This window comes from Genypterus blacodes, unplaced genomic scaffold (assembly GCF_046128005.1).
Source record: "Genypterus blacodes isolate CSIRO-AG114 ecotype Tasmania unplaced genomic scaffold, CSIRO-AGI_Gbla_v1 ptg000032l_1, whole genome shotgun sequence".
NCBI lineage: Eukaryota > Metazoa > Chordata > Actinopteri > Ophidiiformes > Ophidiidae > Genypterus > Genypterus blacodes.
In genome coordinates this window covers 1009370-1028968 of record NW_027466845.1, presented here as the reverse complement: position 1 = coordinate 1028968, position 19599 = coordinate 1009370, and the positions used below count along the sequence as shown (strand labels likewise).

At 47.5% G+C, this 19599-nt stretch overlaps 1 protein-coding gene and 1 long non-coding RNA gene across 2 annotated transcripts; both read right to left on the bottom strand.

Moving 5' to 3' along the window:
- Nucleotides 1-37: 37 nt before the first annotated feature.
- Nucleotides 38-12068, bottom strand: LOC142995123 (high affinity cationic amino acid transporter 1-like). The gene is made up of 14 exons (XM_076146050.1): nt 11849-12068; nt 11644-11746; nt 9853-9918; nt 6177-6592; nt 5934-6092; nt 5067-5238; nt 4850-4983; nt 4541-4763; nt 3655-3794; nt 2919-3021; nt 2636-2841; nt 2390-2541; nt 2067-2175; nt 38-1983 (listed from the first exon to the last, which is right to left on the bottom strand). Exons 4-14 carry the CDS (start codon nt 6544-6546, stop codon nt 1781-1783), a joined length of 1971 nt encoding a protein of 656 aa, XP_076002165.1. The 5' UTR covers nt 6547-6592; nt 9853-9918; nt 11644-11746; nt 11849-12068; the 3' UTR covers nt 38-1780.
- A 413-nt stretch (nt 12069-12481) lies between these two features.
- LOC142995382 (uncharacterized) lies at nt 12482-14988 on the bottom strand. Its single transcript, XR_012961513.1, has 3 exons — nt 14867-14988; nt 13522-13593; nt 12482-12629 (listed from the first exon to the last, which is right to left on the bottom strand). It is a non-coding gene; the product is annotated as an uncharacterized LOC142995382 (long non-coding RNA).
- Between the last annotated feature and the right edge of the window lie 4611 nt (nt 14989-19599).

Genomic DNA, 19599 nt, shown 5'->3' with positions numbered 1-19599 from the left:
ACACACCCTCCTGAAATCAGAGTCGTTGCCTTTATCGTTCAGCTTCCTTTATTTACAGCAGGAACCATAGAAACCAGTAACACACGCTGAGCGCAGCGTCACTGCAGAGTGAAGGTCGGCCTTCATCCTCATCACAGTCACGCCGTAAACACCTCCAGCACTGAGCGCAGACACACACACACACACACACACACACACCCTCTGCCTTTACAAGCTCACCCAAAGCATGAAATGACTTTAGTGCATGCAAACGTACATAACAGTGTCAAAGACAAAACAATATGGAGCTGAAGAGTCTGGAGGCTGCGCCGCCTCAAACTGACACACGTTCATTTCATGAAGAGTCACAGTCACGTCGAGCCTCACAGCCATGACACCATCCAGTGATTGGTGTCCATTTAAAGCTGTAACATGGAGGATCATGTCGGAACAGAACTGAGGCTGTTTTTAATCTATATGTACAATCAGACAGGAAGTGGTTGTTGCGTAATGCTGTATGTACAAACCCGTGGCTCCCGGGCCCGTTTGTGATCCGCCCGTCACTGCATCGACATGCAGGAGGGAGGGGGGGATGGAAGCAGACTGAACACGGCCTGTTTTCACTCACTCTGCACAGTCAGACTGCAGCACAGGAGCGTAGGAGAGGATCGGTGACGTTGCAAAAGAGTCACAAAGATGAATCCTTACAATAAAATAAAGACTGTAACACACACACTCTGTTACACACGACCCAGATCCTCTCATACAGGACTGAGATGATGTAATGCTGACGGGAAAATGAAGACATGACAATCACAAGCTTTAAAAAAATACAGTGTACACTATATACAGACGAGATCAACTGAACATGGGGAGGAGGGGGCGGAGCTCTGTGGGGTCACTGTAGGGTCACTGTGGGGTCATTGTAGGGTCACTGTAGGGTCACTCTGAGGTCACAGCTCTGTGGGGTCACTGTGGGCTCACTGTGGGCTCACTGTGGGCTCACAGCTCTGTGGGGTCACTGTGGGGTCACTGTAGGGTCACTGTGGGGTCACTGTGGGGTCACTGTGGGGTCACTGTGGGGTCACCGTTGGACTATAAAACAGGCACTTACTTCCCCTGATCACCGGAGGAAACGTCTCCACCGTTGTTTGGATTTACATTAGCAGCTCAGGTCTCTTTGTCTAAATGTGCGGCTCCAGAGAGAGAGAGATTCCACCTTAACACTTCCACCTTAACACAGTGGAATACTGATTGCAGGGTTCTGTACCTCTTTAACCCTTTAAAGCACCATTTCTCTGAGTGATACTGTTAAAGAGCAGGCACAGTCGTGAAATCCCAGTGCAAACCTCCGGAACAAAGGGGGCGGAGCTTCTGACTGTCTGATGATTGGTTGACTGTATATTTAAGGCACTGACACCAGAGCACCGGCTGGGAGACATCTTGGCCTCACACACGTCTGTACAAAGAGACAAGTGACTGACGCTCTCCACGTTTAGATACTTTGGATTAAAGAGGCAATTTGACAAACTAATTATACTTAATAATGCTTTACATGTTGTTGTTGTTGTTGTTGTTGTTGTTGTTGTCGCCCCATGATTTAGTTTCTTGCCAAAAAAGTGCAAAAGATGTAAAAAAATAAAATAAAATAAAAAAAAGTTTAAAAATCTTATATTTGCCTTTTGTCTTCCCTCAGCCTGAAGACAGAATTAAACTTTTTGCTTCAATCTAACAACCGAATACGAGATAAAGAGTGAATGTTCAGAACAGAGTCAGGCTAGATTCATGAACCTCCTCTCCCTTATGAATCATCCTCATCCTCCTCCTCTTCCTCCTCCTCGTCCTCCCCGGCGGCGTGGAGGCTCTTGTGCAGGAACGCCTCCTTCTCTCTGGCGCCCGCCTGGCTCGATACCTTGCGGCCCGGTTTGTACGCGTCGGGCCGGGACCTGTTCAGCGCCGCCTCCGTGCTGTTACGGATCCCGTAAGCGAAGTAGATGATGAAGCCTGCAGCAGAGGAGACAGACATGAATACTACGCAAACACACACACACACGGGCTGACATGTGATTCTGGCGTCGTTAAAGTACCGAGGACCATCCAGAGTCCGAATCGCAGCCATGTTCCTCTGCCCAGCTGCATCATCAGGTACACGTTGATGAACATGCTGATGACTGGAAGAACGGGCAGCAGGGGGACCTGAGCACAAACACAACGCAGTGTTTACAACCTTACACATGAGCCACACACAGACACACACACACACACACACACAGACACAGACACACACACACACACACACACACACAGAAGACAGACAACTAATCAGACTTCAGCCCCATTTGGATTCTACATTAAATTGCATGTGGACTAATTGCAAACAACCCATTGTCCACATCTGAGGACAAACTACCTTGAAGGCGAGCTTGGTTTTGCTCTGCGGCTGCCTCCACACTACAGCGGTGATGAACACACAGACCAGCAGGATGATGGTGAGCAGAGACAGAGACCAGGCCGCAAAGCCGCCCTGAACGGCCACAACGCTGAAGACGCACACCAGGACGCCTGCAGGAGAGAGAGAGAGGGTGTGGCGGTCATACAGAGATCAAACATGCTAAACACTGAGCTCACACGTCTGGGTTCCGCCTGTGCGTCTCACCGAGGACGCTGATGCAGATGTTGACGACGAAGCCCGACAGTCGCGACGGTTCCGTGTTGGACGGGAAGAGGAGATTCCTGACGGTGCAGCTATCTGCCGGGTCGGTGATGAAGCCGGCGGTGCCCTCGTTGTACGGCTCCACCAGCTCGGGGTCGTCCTGCGTGCTGGCCATCTCGTAGGTGGAGCTGGGCTGCTCGGGCTGGTACCTGCAGGAGACGGAGACGTTTGTTAGCTGGCGTTTCCTCCGGCGTACGGGTCGGTGTTCAGAGTGAAGTGGGGCTACCTGAGGACCAGGACGCACGCAGCCACCAGCGTGTAGGCCAGCAGGGTGCCGATGGACATGAGGTCAACCAGGTCCTTCAGGTCGAACAGGAAGGCCATCACGGCTGCAGGACATCACAGGGAGAAACACAGATCATCAGCAACACGGCAGAATATACCAAAGATACCACAGATAACAACAACACACAAAGCAAACTCACATTATGATGCAGAAAGTGTGGAAGTGTGATAAAATAATCTAATCTACCAAAAACTGTGTTGTAATGTTGCTGCACTAGATGATATTGCCACCAACCCTCCCTCCACAAGGGGGCACTGTTGCCTCTCAGCTACCTACCCGACAAAAGCCCCGCCACCATGGTGGAGATGATGGGAGTCTTCCTCTCGCTGATACGTGACAGAAACGAGAAGAGCAGACCGTCGCGAGCCATCGCAAAGATAATGCGAGGCAGCGGAAACATGGAGCCGAGGAGACTGAACCATGGAGGGGGAGGAGGAGGAGGAGGAGGAGGAGGAGGCAGAGGTTCATAACACAAATGTACCATGTGTTAGTTTCACACCAGGCCTCAGCCGCCGCCGCTCACACCCAGAACCTAAACCACACACAAGGTTCTGGACTCTACCTGTCTGAACTCCCCTCATGCAGCTCCGCCGCGTGTGTGTGTATGTGTGTGTTACCGTGAACGTCTAACGGGAAGGAACCCGACCAGTTAGAAGGTTTAGGATCTCAGTCTCACCTGCAACAATACCGGATGTTATGGTGGCTGTTAGAGGGGTTTTGGTTCTGGGGCTGATTTTAGATAAACATTTGAAGAGCAGGCCGTCCTCTGCCATGGCCCAGATCACTCTGGGCATCGGAAACATGGAGCCTAGTAAGCTAGCGGGGAGAGAGAGGGGAGAGCGTGCAGGAAGTCAACACACACATTAGATAGCAGCCTCCGTGTCCTCTGCTGAGGACGACAGGACATGAGGGCTGAACGTCAGAGAATACAGCAGATTAAACCTGGAGATGGAGAATTTTAAAGTTGAGCCTGATATCATTCATCTAGACAGACTGACTCATCAGTTTTTAAAATCTAACAAATTGTGTTTTTGAAAGCTTTATTCTTCCCATTATGTTGATCATAATTATGTTGCTTATTTAGTGATGTAACCTTGAATTTCTAAAGCTTCTGTCCTGTCTTTACATGGAAGCAATACTGAAAAGAGGCAGCAGGGGGCAGCACAGCCCTCAAAGAATGATTCAGTAATTCAAAGAATAGAGAAATATTTCACATTTGGCTATAATTTCAGTAGATGAGTATTCAAGTGTTCATATGTTTATCAATCAATATATTTCTAATGTGTTCTCCCTTTTCTAATGTATTTTTCATTTTTCTTTTTATACTTAATTCATGCTGTATTTGTATTTGATTCATCAGTAGATATCTTATCTAAATCAAACTATGTGTTTATGTGAGAGAGAAAGAAGCAGCCGGACAGTTTTAATCTGATTCTTTAGATGCAGATATTGATCAGTATTTGTCTTAGTTGTTTGTTTTTTTTAGTTTCCACATGCAAATGATTGAATTCACAGTTAAATGATACAGAAGATGACATCATGCAGAACACTGAGGCGCTCACCTGGTGGACAGAGCGCACAGGGAGCCGATGGCCACGGCGTAGGTTGCCCCCTCCCAGCCCACGTACTTGAAGGCCACGGGCAGGGGGCTGTTTTGGTCCAGCATGTAGTACGGCATCATCACCGTGAGCGCCGCCGACACGCAGAAGTACGCCACGAAGCAGATGAGGAGCGAGGCCACGATCCCGATGGGAATGGCTCTCTGGGGATTCTTCACTTCCTCTCCTGGGGAGGGAACATAGCTGGGAAGGTCAGAACAAAGATCAAGCTGCACGCCGCGTTATTCATAGAGGATTCAGAGTCTCGCTCACCCGTCGTGGCGATGCAGTCGAACCCTACGAAGGCGTAGAAGCAGGTCGCAGCCCCAGAGAGGACGCCGCTGATACCAAAGGGCATGAAGCCTCCTTCACCAAGAGCCTTCTCCAATGCTATCGACTCAGAGATACTGACACAACAGGAAATAAAAGGTCATCACTCTAAACTCTGAGCTGATTACACTTCCTGTGTGGTGCTGCGTCACACGCTCACTTGGCGCTGGCGTTCCTGGTGGCGTTGAGGATCTCCTCGGGGTTCAGACTCCAGTTCTTGAGGTTTCCTTTGACGATGCCGGAGATAACCACGAACAGAAGCACCAGCACGTTGATGCAGGTGAAGACTTTGTTCACCAGCGCCGACTCCTTCACCCCGAACGCAAGAAGCCCTGCAGCCAAACCAGAGGAAGACATGAAGACACTTATCAGGAGCAGAGGCGCGCTGTGAGGCTGTTATCAGCTCAGACGGGTTAGATCTCATCTCCCTCCGTCTGTCTGCCTGCACACTCACACACTTTGACTTTGACTGAAGCAGCAACGTGTGTGTGTGTGTGTGTGTGTGTGTGTGTGTGTGTGTGTGTGTGTGTGTGTGTGTGTGTGTGTGTGTGTGTATATTCTTATGTGTCACAGTAACATTCTCCATCACACACACAGAATGAATGAAGTATTTATCTGCACTATTGCCGTGGTTACGTGAATTCGGTGAAAGAACACAAAGTTACAAAGCCACCGAAAAGAAGAATGATGTTATTTCTTCCCACACGCCGCTGTGACCTGAAGGCATCACAGTGATATGAGTCCAAAGAATCAAAGACGTGATGTCGGCCATGTTTGTGCGAGTCATCCGCAGTGTGTGTGTGTGTGTGTGTGTGTGTGTGTGTGTGTGTGTGTGTGTGTGTGTGTGTGTGTGTGTGTGTGTGTGTGTGTGTGTGTGTGTGTGTGTGTGTGTGTGTGAGAATCTGCAGTCATGAGTCCCGTTGCGACTGGAGGAATGTGCTCGGGCTCAGCGTGAAGTAACTGAGGCCAAATCGGAAAAAACTCCCTGAAATTAAAGAGAAATAAACGGAGAAATCAAGCGACTGACCTGTCAGTGTGAGGATGATGAAGACAGCAAAGATGTCTGGATACTCTGCGAGGATGCCCGGTGCCCGCATGGTCATGTACTGTTTGCAGAAGGCCTCGATGTGCCGTCCAATCAGCTCGTCGAATGTGGCGCTCCAGGCTCTGGCCACGCTCGACGTTCCTGCGGGGAGGAAAAGATCCGTCTGAGCTTCATGTGTGCTGAAACAACGCGACTCCTTTCCTAAATCCGATTCAGATCTCTCACCAATGACGTAGGAGAGGATGAGGTTCCAGCCCGTGATGAAGGCCCAGAGTTCCCCCACCGTCACGTAGCTGTACAGGTACGCCGAGCCGGTTTTGGGGACGCGGGCGCCAAACTCTGCGTAGCACAGGCCGGCGAGCACGGAGGCCAGGGCGGCGATGAGGAAGGAGAGGACGATGGCCGGCCCGGCATTTTCCCGAGCCACAGCGCCGGCCAGCACGTACACGCCGGCGCCCAGCGTGCTGCCCACGCCCAGCGCCACCAGGTCGAAGGTGTTCAGGCATCGGGATAGGCGGGAGTCGTCAGAGTTACAGTCCACCACCTTCACCCTCAGGAGCTGCCGCCCCAAGTCCCTCAGGGTCGCTAGAATCATCCTGGCTGCTCCAGAAGCTCCGCAGACGAGGAAGACGACGATGTAGCTGATGATGAAGAGTGAAGAGAGAAGAAGAGAGGAGATGAGACACGTGAGCTTAGGTTTGCAGTTTGTAAACAAAGAAATCACAACTTCAAACTGCAAGAGCTGCAATTCCACAATAACTGGAGAGTGTGTGTGTATGTGTGTATGTGTGTGTGTGTGTGTGTGTGTGTGTGTGTGTGTGTGTGTGTGTGTGTGTGTGTGTGTGTGTGTGTGTGTCATTAATGATGTCACAGCTGTTTATATAATCACAGACACACACACACAGACTCCTTCATGAATGATGTCACAGCACGTGTCATGTGACCAGAGGGGCTTTTAAAAGATGAGGTCGTTATTTTGAATGTTTTGTTTTTAGATTTTAACGACGAGAAAGATTAGAGTCCAAACTGTCAGCACTCTGATGAGGAGAACAACTCGCTGGGAACATGTGACCTCACTGCACGCAGAAGAGAAACACACACACACCCTCACACACACCCTCACACACACCCTCACACACCCTCATGAACCTCATAAACACCAAATGTAATTTCTTAAGGGAATGTTTGAACCAAAATGAAAGCTGAGTGTTCAGACTGTAGCTGCTTCTCCTCCTATGATGGGACAACGTTTAGACAAAGACCCGGGCAGGGCCGTTTCTATGGAAACAACAGGCTGCAACCCATATGTCTGCATGGACAAACAAACAGTCCGTCTCTGTCTCATAGGTTACAGTGTCATAATAATACTGAAGACTGCATTCATATATAGAGGCAAGAACACAGGTGAGGAGAGGAGTGAGTGTGAGTGTGTATGAGTGTGAGTGTGTGTGTGTGTATTTTAACCCTTTTAAGGTGGAACCCATGAGACGGACCTGAACTCGCTCCAGCTCAGAAAAACTCCAAAGCCACAAGAAGTCAAGCAACGACTTGTATTGATACAGACTGATCTCAATGAGAACAAGTAAGCTGAAACATGAAACTGGAAACACCCAATAACAACATTAAGAAAGTTTCCTCCAAACTACTCACGTTAAAGTTCAAACAATCAAGACAAAACCTTCAGCCGCTCCCCTGAAGAACGTAGATCCCTCTGCTCTCTCTCTCCTCTACTCTCTCTATGCTCTCTCTCCTCTACTCTCTGCTCTCACTCTCTCTCCTCTACTCTCTGCTCTCACTCTCTCTCCTCTCTCTCTCTTTCCTCTACTCTCTCTCTCTCCTCTGCGCGCTGATTCCCACTTGTGATTTAGACGAACACTCCTGGCGGCTGACGGCTGAGACGAGCTAACAAGCGTGCCTCAACGTGACTCGAATGCCTCTCGCTGTACAAACCATTCAGGTGGAAGCTCACAAATAGCACAGTGACCGGTCACATGGGCCCCCGGAGGGTCAGAGCAGCTGGGATGACTCACACACAACACCCCCCCTCCCACACACACACACACAGACACACACACCCTCTGTGGTAAGTCCTGAATGCTACACGGCTCAGATATGACCTGATTCCACTCTTTTGCACCTGAGTGTGTGGCAGCGTGCAGGTGTGGCGAGTGTTTAGGTGGATTTAGATCAAACTGGGCCGTTTGAGGTTCAGGTCACGACCTTTGATATCCATTTCAAATCAGTTCGCAGTCAAGGTCACATGGCCGGATCACGTTCAGCCCGTATCAAATGAATCAAATACATTTACATTCTATTCCCCTTTATTGTGTTGTTGAGTGAGTGGGTCACATTGACGTGTGTGTTCTTCACACAGCAAAGGTGCAGGTGCAGCATTTCTAGTCGTCCCCCTCTGCAGCGAACTGAAACCTGAACTAGAGTTCCACACCGTCCGTCCACATCTTCTCATTTAGCTTTCACGGCCGATCTAAAGCCGGATCTTAATCCACCTTCATCCATATTCTGGACTGAAAGTTTGTTCTCAACCTAAACTGAGGGAATTCAGACGCTATCATCCTAAAGGAGTTCAAAGACTAAATAAGTCTCCCCCGTGTTTCTGGGTTATGATGACCTTGACAGCTGAGGACAGACGTTCGATTTTTGTATTTTGATTAGAACTGCAGAGACAAAACAACCTTGAAGAAAGCATAACTACATGAGATACTAAAACCAAATCAAGGGGAGCAGCAGCTGCAGGCTATTGTGTCCACATCCATCAATCAATCCAGTGAAAACAGGAAACAAAGTGCCCTCACATGCTGCGTGCGGCCGAGCGAGCTAAAAACAGAGGGTGGGCAGAGCAGGACCCTGCCCTCCTCTCGGCCAATCGGCTCCCTCGACACCTGCTGGTGACACACGAGTGTGTGGGGGGTAAATTCAGACGGGCGGCCGAGTCACATGCAACCTGAGGCCCGGGACCAAACAACGCGCCTCCTTAAAATGCCCGTGACATTGTTTCCATCACAGCGGGGGGGGGAGGAGGAAGGACAGCAGGTGGAGCGTGAGAATGAGAATGTGTTGGACTCATTCATGTTTTGGAATCTTTACAGTAAAAGCCCTCGTCACCAATGGAGACGGTTTTGTTTATTTTGCCTGTATCCAATGTTTCTATTTTTCTAAAACGGCCCATATTTAACACAAATACACAAACAAGAGACGGAGACAAACACGTCTGATGGACACGAAGGAGACGAGCGGCACGTGACGCCGCGGTGACGGAGACGATGACATTTTACAGAGTGAAGGTGGAGCAGAAGGTTCAGCTCCACACTCACACACACTCACACACTCTTTGGATGAAGCTGCACTGAAATGTTGCATTTCTTCATTTGGCATAAAAGTTAAACACTAACTTATTTCCTGACATTGTGGCGTTAATAACAGGAACTGTATGAATTTAAATGAGCCTGGAAACCTCGGTGAGGCTGTGACACTGACGCCCTCGCCGTGTCAGCTGACGTGTTTCAGACGTCAAGGTGAGAGAAGCTGCTGACGGCCGAGCTTTAGGAACGCTACAATGCCATCTTTTCCCCTGCGTGAATCTGAGAGGAAGACGAAGGCAAACGGCCAATTCAGAGGTCCCACTTGTCATGTGAAGGGTATCTGGAGCGCGGCAGGCAGAAAGCCCATCTGCCCTTGTGGTGGAAATAAACAAAGTGCCATGTGATGACTATCGTAAAACAGACGCCTACATCAGCGATACACACTTTCCTCTGGGAGGCTTTGGCCCCCGGTGACACTCTGGGCCCACAGCTGACCTTCTAACACCCAGGCTGAGCTCCAAACGACAGCTGTAAACAAGTCCAGACAGCCGGCAGAGGGAAACAAGCAGGGATGTTCATACCTTCACAGATCAAAGCTTCAGAATATCACAGAGGTCCTTGAAAGCACCGACTTGTTTCCTGGTCACCTGGAAGAAACAGGAAAGAGAATAAATGAAGATTAAAAGTGACGATCCTTCACTTTTCTGATAAAAAGATAACAATAACAATCAAACTTTCACTTTCTTTTTTTTTCACACACACGTTTCCTTTTCCGTCACTCATGGTGGCAGCCCTGATATTCCGCCGTGTCACATGACCAAGTCGCTGTCGTATGAGGAAACGGTGTGAGCGCCGCCGCAGCAATAAAAAAAACAGGAAAACCTAATGCTTTATAATTAGATGCGGAAGGTACAGAACTCAAATGTGTGCTGGTCAACCTGCGCTTCAAACATTACATACGAGTCTCGAGACCAAAAGTACGGATAATCGCTCTATATGGAGTGAATAAAGGAGCAAAGCATCTCTGTGAAGCCTTTTGTTATTGTTTTGATGCTCTGCAGCGTGGCGACATTGTCAATGTAGCAGGACGAGAGATGTTGACACCCACATGTACGGGCAGGTGGGCGTCGCTCCACAGCCGCCCACTGACCTTACATGACCTACTTCATGCTTCACACTCACATTCATATGAGCAAAACATTTGTGATTGGCAGTGTTGCAGTGTGTGTGTGTGTGTGTTAGAGGTAAAAAGCTGTGTTTTATTGTTCTTTTTCTTCATGTTTATGTTGTAATATTGTTAAGACAGGACTTTATTCTTTACATATGAGTTGACGCGGCACTCTGATCAGATCAGGGCAAGGTTTTTTTATCAGTGTGCACAGAGGTGCTGCAGTGAGGGAGAGATGGAATGGATCCAGGTGTTTTTTTCTACATTTTAATATTGCAAAGGTTTTTCAAAACAATCCTGATGTTTTTACTGAAACCATGAGCCGGTGCAGAGGTCTCAGTCGTATTGTGGTTCCTGTGAAAGAACACAGTGTCTCTGTCTCCGGTGTGATTCTGCTGCCAGAACAAGTCCAATCCCACTGAGTGGAAAAATACTTCCATGTCCTTTTAAGTATTACTGTGTAATGTTTGGATACGTGTTTGGGTCTGATGTAAGAGTAATAGATCCGTAACACACACAGAGAGACAGAGAGAGAGAGAGAGAGAGAGAGAGAGAGAGAGAGAGAGAGAGAGAGAAGGTAAAGAGATGACATTGCCTTAATATTCTCACTTTACTGTTTCTTTTGACCCTCCCTCTCTCTCCCTCTCCCTCCCTCCCTCTCTCTCTCTCTCTCTCAGGTATGTACACGTGTATAACTTTACAGGCTGTCATTAGAATATTCTGATGTATTACTTCTACTTATTATTTTCCATAAAGCTTATTTAATGTCGTAGTATCAAATATTAAAGTAATCCTTCATATCCGGACAAAGGCTTTTGCTCTTTGTGTTAACACTGCTGACATATTTCATCATCTAATTCATTTAAAACGCGTTCGTAAAACAACAAAACACACGATAAGACACGACAGTCAGAGTTTAGCCTCACCTTGCTTCTTTGAGCGCATCAAAGCCGCATAAACGACCCACTTTGACACGTTTCTAAAGCGGAAGTCGCTTATAGATGCGCGTCGCTGTGTGAGCAGTGTGAGCCTCCGTGGGAGCCGTGACGCGCTATAAAAGGCGATGTTTCCCCGCCGCTCTACGCGCGTAGCCTCCCAGACTAAAGCGCGCCGATCCGCCCCTCAAACTCTCCGTCTGAACCTGCGGCGCGTTCTTCGCTCCGCGGCGCTCAGCGTTCACTTCTCCCGGGTGGAGTGAACTTACCTTCAGGTGATGTTGCATCAGCCAGTGTCCTGCTCCTCCTGCTCCTCCGCCAGGTCCGACCATGTGCCGCCGCACTTCCTCACGCACTGATTGGATCTGTGGGCTGCAGCATTAGACACGGCGGTTAACATTTAAGGTCTTTAAACGCAACACATCTGCTCAAACTTTGACTTTTCCAGAGAAACACGGCGGTTATTGAACTCACCGCACTTTGAAACTCCCCGGTTAAAACTCCGCGTCCCCGTTTCTCCGTCGTTTTCGCTCCCTCGGATCTGGCCGGGGCTTCTGACAGATGGTTCGTCGGGGAAGGAGGCGGACAACTTTCAGCCACGAAGCTCCACCCGAAAGTGACTTTGTGATGGCGCCCCCTCCCTGCAGTGAGCGCCTGTGGCCGCTGGGGGCCGCTCTTTACACGCTCTGCTCACGCGTTTGATTCACATTTTATTCTGCCGTTTCAAACACATATTTGACATTTTGCCGATATATTATAAAAGCAACTATAAGAAATAAATCCAAGTCTTACATTTCAGACATTTATATAAGAAAAAAATAAATACTGGCCCACGGATTCATATATAAGCGCATATGTCTCATCTTTAAGTCTCCAAGTGAGGAGATATGGATTTATGAATTCTGAATTAAAGGTGAATTAATGGGGAAAAGATAAAAATAAAATACAAATAAAATAGCTGTTTAATATGTTTTCTATCAGAACAACAAACCACGCAGCATGTTTAAATACTCTAATGTGGACACAGAACACATCCAAAAATAACACCAAGATCAAAGAGATGTGTAGAAATCTATTGTATATGGTATAAGAATATATATTCCCAGAATATCATGAAAAGAGGACATTGAGAGACATAAAAAGACAAAACAGGAACTCAGTGAAATGCCAAAACTGTAAGTGGAAGTTGTCCCTGTGTCTAGAGAGCATCTCCCCATGCTGAGATGTTACCTTGTGCAGTCAAACTCTCCTCCTCCTACTTGCAGAATGAGCAATGGGCTGATTAACATTTCCACCTGCATATAATCAGGTGCATGTCCGTGTCATATTTTAATTTTAAATGAGTATCTCTATCAGTATGCAACATGACGTCTTTCTGCAGCTTCTCCCGGCTCCTTCAGGGTCACACAGCAAAACAGCCGCAGCAACACAAGGTTAATGTTAATAGAACGCTTACCAAGTCTCTGTGAGGGAAAACAACACATTTTCTGAGATTTGCTGTGTGCTTTGCCGAGCGGCAGCTTTCTCTCCATTCCTCCTGACAAATCTGCAGCAGAATTTTAAATTGGGGGATTTGACACAGTGTTGACCACAGCCACGGCCCCACTGGGACTCCACCAGGCCTCGCTTCTGATGTGTCACTCTAAATTCCCCTTCCTTTGAAGACTGCGTGTCACATTGTTGCTGAGTGTTTCCTTTACGAGGACGTTTCACACGTTGGTATGAAAGAACATGGAATGGATTCATACTTCCTGGCACATTGACACAAAGCCAATGTTCTTATGTAACCAGTCATGTGTGATACTTCAGCAATGCAACCAAACCTGAAGGATGACTCACTTACAGATGGAGTCCCTTACTTCTTTAGTTAAGTTAATGAGCAGGACTGTGGGTTAATTATTGACATCATGTATGTTTCTACTGACAGCACAATCCAAACATGTTATGTGACGTAACTGACACGAGATCAACTCAAATAGATTCCGCCCTTCAACAGATTGAGAGGTTTGCTTCATTTGTTTAATCTAAAACATTTAGACGGTTTGCATATGAGGATAATTGAGTTCATTCCTTTTGATGCTCTTATTCAGACTGGAAACATCTCAGCGGTTGCTAGGTTGCACTCACAGGCTGAACACGTCTACTACCTACCACATGGGAAGAGAGGAAGACGAGTTTGACTGCAGCTCCACGTGACAACAGTTGGTGGCGGTAGCGTGCTGTAAAAAGGAAGCAGCGTGCCAATTAAAAGAGAAAAATAGATGAAAGCAACACAGGTTTCAAAACCATCACAGAAATCAGAGGACGGGGGATGAGTTAGAGTTTGAGTTAGACCTTATCTGGACACACACAATGAGAGGAAACTCCACAGGCTTTTGTGTGCCGGCAAGGTCTGCTTTGTTTAACTAGGATTAATTATTGGATGTGTTCCCTCGCACCTGCTGAAAGTCTAATGAAAGTTGAGGCCACCGAGGAAATTGCTGTTGTCGGGAGTCTGGAATGACATGTTGTAAATTCATGCTCCATAAACCGAAACCCCTGCCTGAACCCTGAGCAGGAAGCGTCTAAACCTTGAGGGGATGCAGGTCGTTCTCCCTCATCCAGTCCGGTCAGTCTAACGCCTCGGCTCCGCTCAGACCAGATACACAGGTTGCTGCGTCTCCGTCCCGTCCTTTCACTATGATTCCCAACATGTATCAGTGCTACTAAGAAGTAATTGGTAGGAAGTATATATACGCTGCCTCATCTGACATCTCTAGATTTATGGTTGACTGCTGCTTCACCCTGTGGGCCAATTCCAAATGGCCTTGATAAATGGGAGTCAGTGCGCAGAGGTAATTTTGAACTAATGCAGCACCTGTGAGACCTGAGAGAGAGAGAGAGAGAGAGAGGGAAGCAAGCACTGCTGTATGTGAGCAGATACTTCCATACCCCCTCCCTAGCTGATAACTCTTTAACTCCTCTTCTTTTACCAGACACGTCTATATTTTTAGTTGACTCCTCCCGACTCCATAAACCTATTCTGAACCAAATGCTGTTTTTAATGACCCAGGACTAATACACTTCTTGCTTGGAGAAATTAGTGCGTACAACATAAGAGCAACAACACTTAAGGTCCCGAAGAGCTGCATTTAAACTGATTCCTAATAACTCCCAGAGTTCTGCATAAAGATGAAAAACAGGATTGTAAAGACACAAATGAACGATAAAAGGAAGGGGAGCGGTACAGTTTTGTGAAGCCAAACAAGGCGGTAATGAGCCTCAGGTGTGTGTGTCTGCGGGGCCACAAAACACTTCCTCAGGTATAAATGTGTATCAGGCTGAAATGGAGGAGGAAGTGAAGTTAGTTATGGTGGCAGAGTTATGATCGTCACGTCGGGTTCAGCCTCTGTGACGGTGCTTTGGTTCTACCGGATATGTGGGGCAGAAGAAGTGGCCAATCAAAATGGGAGGAGAGATAGAAACAATTACATGTAAAGCTTTGGATCTCACCTCATGATGATGTCATCTATTAAAAGTCGCTTAGGTCGCTGTAATGGTGCATGGAGGAAGTGTTCAGTGGGAGCAGATGGGGCCGGCAGACAGGAGCTGGGAAATGACTCACCAGCGCCCTCTGGAGGAAAGAGGAGACTTTATAGTGCACCAGAACATTCTAAGAAGTTGGAGAAGGAAAAGGGTCAAAGCCCTGCAGACTCAGCCAGAAGGGCCGGGGTTCAAACCAACGACCGCAGGGACAGATGGGAGGGAGGTAGGAACACCAAAACCTATTAAGCTCGGACTTAAATGTATATTATATTTATTTATAAGTGGACTTAGTTTGAAAGGCCAGTAAATGTAGCTTAGTCGCCCTGTGAGTCGTTCTGTCCAAACTGTTCAAATGCAGATCTGGGCTCATCTGCACACTTGGCACAAACACTGTCCTGGGGATGTGATGTCACAGTAGGTAATGACATCATTGACGCACAAGCACTACTTCTGCGAATCATGAATGATGTCATGTTAGGGGAGGGGCTTTTAAGGGACGGTGTCAGTTTAAGGGGCTCGGGTCAGGAAAGGTCAGAGGGGAGGAAGGAGGGTCAGGAGGAGGAAGGAGGGTCAGGGGAGGACGAGGTGACGGACAGGAGGAAGGAGGGTCAGAGGGGGAGGAAGGAGGGTCAGGAGGAGGAAGGAGGGTCAGGGGAGGACGAGGTGACGGACAGGAGGAAGGAGGGTAAGAGTGTGAGGAAGGAGGGTCAGAGGGGGAGGAAGTAGGGTCAGTGGAAGACGAGGTGAGGGAGGTGAGACCAGGGGACAGCAGGGTGAGAGGATGCTTTGCTCCAGATCAAATAAGCCGGTGAATGAGAGGGGTCAAAGCCCTGCAGCCTCTCAGCCAGAGTCGGCCCGGAGTTCAAACCAATGACCGCGGGGCGGGTCAGGCTCCAGTCCCCACACGACCCTGTGCAGAATAAGCAGTCAAGGGGCCGAGTTTGCCTGAAACAAAACTTATTCAGCTCTGCCTTAAATTTACATGATCTTTATTTATAAGTCTGCTTAGCTTTAAGGGCATGATGGTCATCGCCTCTCTGTGAGTCGCTCTGTCCAAATCTGGGCTGTGGGACTTTGTGAAACCAAAACAATCAGTGGAACACTTAGAGCCGCTAACATAACAAACACAACTAATGGTGAGATGAAGGAAGAAGCGGCCGGATGTTTTAATCTAAACTCTCATATTCACAGTCACTTCTGTCGTCGTCTCCCAGATTGGAAACAAATAGATGAATACTTATCCATACTTATTTCTTGACATTCATTTGTGAGGTGGATGCTGAGATGACAGGAAATGGATGCAGCGTGAGGTGAGACCAGACAGCTCCACACTCAATTGACTGATATCAATTCTCCGGGCGCTACAGGCGGCTGTAACCTTGTTTTCCTGATATTTCCTCTGCTGATTGAACACTGAATTATCACACATTATGCATTTAGAAAGACAGCCGAGCAGAGAATCATTGGATGTGATGAACAATAAAGAGTCTGTTCTTTAAAGTATCATTGTCTCACACTGGAGTGGAAGTTCCCATCATCCTCCGGTTTAAAGTCTCTGCATGCATCACAGCCAATCAACAGTGCCGATTTTTGGGGATAAGCTGTAATTATTTGTCCCAGCAGGTAAAACTCAACAGTGTTCTGAGAAGTGCTTTGCTAATTAATTTAATTAACTTTAATTTTTCATCTGCTCATGGATGAAACGATGGCATAGATTTATGTGGCGAGCACAAATGCCCTAATTGGAGCGTCGTCGTATGCATTTGGCACTGGCGGCGCTCCGGTGTGGCGGCTGAAACCTTCCCCTCCCTCCTCTTCCCTCCCGAACGCGTTCAGGATCACAGGTCAGAGTCTGAAAACATCCTGCTGCTGAGTGTCACACCCCCAATTCTGACAAGATGACAATAACGCATTCTGCAGGATCTTCCCTCCGGTTCTTCATATCCTTGAGGGACCCTGGTGTATGTGTGTGTGTGTGTGTGTGTGTGTGTGTGTGTGTATGTATGTGTGTTACTCTTGACATTGTCTTATGTACACAGCAAATGACCCTGCATATTTAACAGGGGTCATATCTGCAGAGGGGGGGAGGGGGGAGTGTCTGTAAAACTGCATAATCCAATGCAGCAGTGTGACCTGTGTCAAGCTGGCAGTGCAGAGTGTTTCTGACACTGTGTCACAAACTTGTTGACTCGACTCTGCTGTCCTTTCTGTGGATGCGGTGGAGTGGAGGCGCTGCGGCGTCGAGCGTCAGGTTGTTAGATCTTTCCCTCTTATCTGCAGGCCGGGTGTATTTGCATACGCGCCGCATCGGACCGCCTCACACGCCTTTCACAGGTGTCCACCTGCTGGATTAGCATATGAATGCTCCTGTAATGAGGGTCACGTCTGGGGAAAAAGCCAGATTCTTCTCTCTGGCGTTTGTCTTCATGCGATACTTTACAGCGACGAGAGAGAGACGTTTGAAGAGACGCTTCAGACGGTGAAGGTCTTTGATCAGACTGGGATCCAGGATGAGGCGGTTAACGCAAACGCACAATTATCAGAAACTCAACTGTCGATGAGATGAGAATAATTTCTTTGGCAGTCAAAGTGCCGCAGATTCAACAGAAGGTATTTGTGACCCTCATCCGCTGACAATTCACCAGCTTAAGGACGGTGCAGTGATGTAGATCTGCTATAAAGAGGCAGAGAATGGGGATTAGTGTGAAATGGAGATGGACCAAATGATCCGACGCTTATTTCAGCCTCCTGATGAGACGTCCTGGAAATCATTCATGTAACCTCCAATTAAATAGTTTAAACCCCTCCCTCATGGCAGAATCTCAACAAATCAGAAAGTTTGTGTTTTCTATAAAGCAGCTTCACTATCCTACACACACACACACACACACACACACACACACACACACAATAAAACCGTTATATAAAATAGCGTATATACAAATCAAACTCTGTTTTAAAACCAAGCTGATAAAAGTTATATGCAAAGGGAATGAATAGAAAAATGATTAAAACGTAAAGCTTCAGACTCAAAGCCTCATAAAGACACGAGGCCAACCATCTTTCATAAATCAATTCAAATAAATGAATATCAAGCACCGCATTCTCAAGCTGCTCATCGACTCTTAACCGTGTTGTGTTCTTCTCCTTCGACCAGACGGGAGATATTTCAGAGCATAGTTTGTGAAAGTTGCATAATGGAGGTTGACGCCTGGAGAAAAGAATCTAGGAGGAGAGAAACTAAAACAAGCTGAACTCTTTCTCCTGTGACATGGTTAACAGATTTGAATTTGCCCACACACACACACACACACATGGTGAGACACGCCCACACACACCCTATATGAGCCATGACTGACACGTTGTGATGAGGCGAAGCACGTGAACGCAGAAGAGAAGCGGCATGTGAGTGAGCTGCTGCTGCACATGTGAGACGCACACGCTAACGCTGCGCTCTCTGGTGTAAAAGCAAAAGAGTCAAATCAAAAAGGGAAAACTTCAAAGACATGCTTATAGGGGATAGGCGTGTTTGCTCTACATATATGTGTGTGTGTGTGTGTTAAGAGAAACATGCAAAGCAGAGGAGAAGGTGCAACTTCACTGGAATGCACCAGAGATCAGATCAAAACTCTCCATCTAAATAAACTGACTAATCAACTGCTTGGGCTCAGATGTTATTTTTATTCCTAATTGATAGTCAGATTGAAGCTATTTGAAGTGTTCCTTGATATTGTGTTTTACCCCACATGTAAATGAGGCGCGGCGACGTCTCTCTCAGGGTAAACACTGTAAAAAAGGCCAAGATTAAGATCGAAGGGAAGGCGGTTGTGGCAAACCTGAGGCTGGTCTGTACTCAGTGTGCACAGTAGTGCTTCAGCAAGAGGGAGCGGAAGTGGATGCACATGGGTGTTTGCGCAATACAGCGTCGCAAAGGTTTCAAACTAGACCTCAAAATGACGATAAGAACACAGATATCTGTATAATAAGATCCCTTTGTTAGTCCAGGGAACAGAATCCCACCGAGGGCTCCAGCAAAACAGCAAAGATGCCACTGGAAACTCTATTCCAAGTCAGAATGAGCTCTCACACCATCAATGATCTAAAACAACAGTTTTCCTATCAAGCACTCGGCGATAGAGTACCATCAGCGCCGCTCGAGGACGCTCAAGCTCCTACATTTCCATAAGTGTGGGACGGACGGCATCAGTAGTCAGGCGGCGCATCACGGTTCATCACACGTCTTCCTGCCAGTGGAGTCAGACACTGATTTATTATCATTAGCAATAATGAAAGAAATATGGAACAGTAGTTACCATGTATCAGACATCAATTTTACTTTTGAGAATAAATGCAGACAATTCATTTTGGCGGTGGTGAGATGACAATGACATTGGGTCAGATGAGGGATGATTAAACTCTCCACTTCACTCTCACAACTGGGCTTGTTTGAATTTATGCAGAGTGATCCTCTCGACGCTTTTAGAGAGGTGGAGAAAGGCAGTTTTGAAAGCTTTGGTGTTATACAAAAAAAAAGAGAGAGAAATGACACACAGGAGGCTGGTCCAGAATATCAATGGCCTCTCCTCAGCTACAGGGGAGGCGAGAACAAAACACGCCATATGCTACAACACGCATACGGTGTGTGTGAACGGCCGAGTAGGTGTAGATCACAGGACGCACACACACACGCACACACACAG

What these genes read in the sequence shown, in the direction of transcription:
- LOC142995123 (XM_076146050.1), bottom strand. Translation starts at nt 6,546, where the DNA reads ATGATTCTAGCGACCCTGAGGGACTTGGGGCGGCAGCTCCTGAGGGTG. An exon ending in AAACCAAGCTCGCCTTCAAG is followed by an intron (nt 2,176 to 2,389) that starts GTAGTTTGTCCT and finishes GTTTGTGCTCAG; the next exon opens with GTCCCCCTGCTGCCCGTTCT. An exon ending in CGGACTCTGGATGGTCCTCG is followed by an intron (nt 1,984 to 2,066) that starts GTACTTTAACGA and finishes CCTCTGCTGCAG; the next exon opens with GCTTCATCATCTACTTCGCT.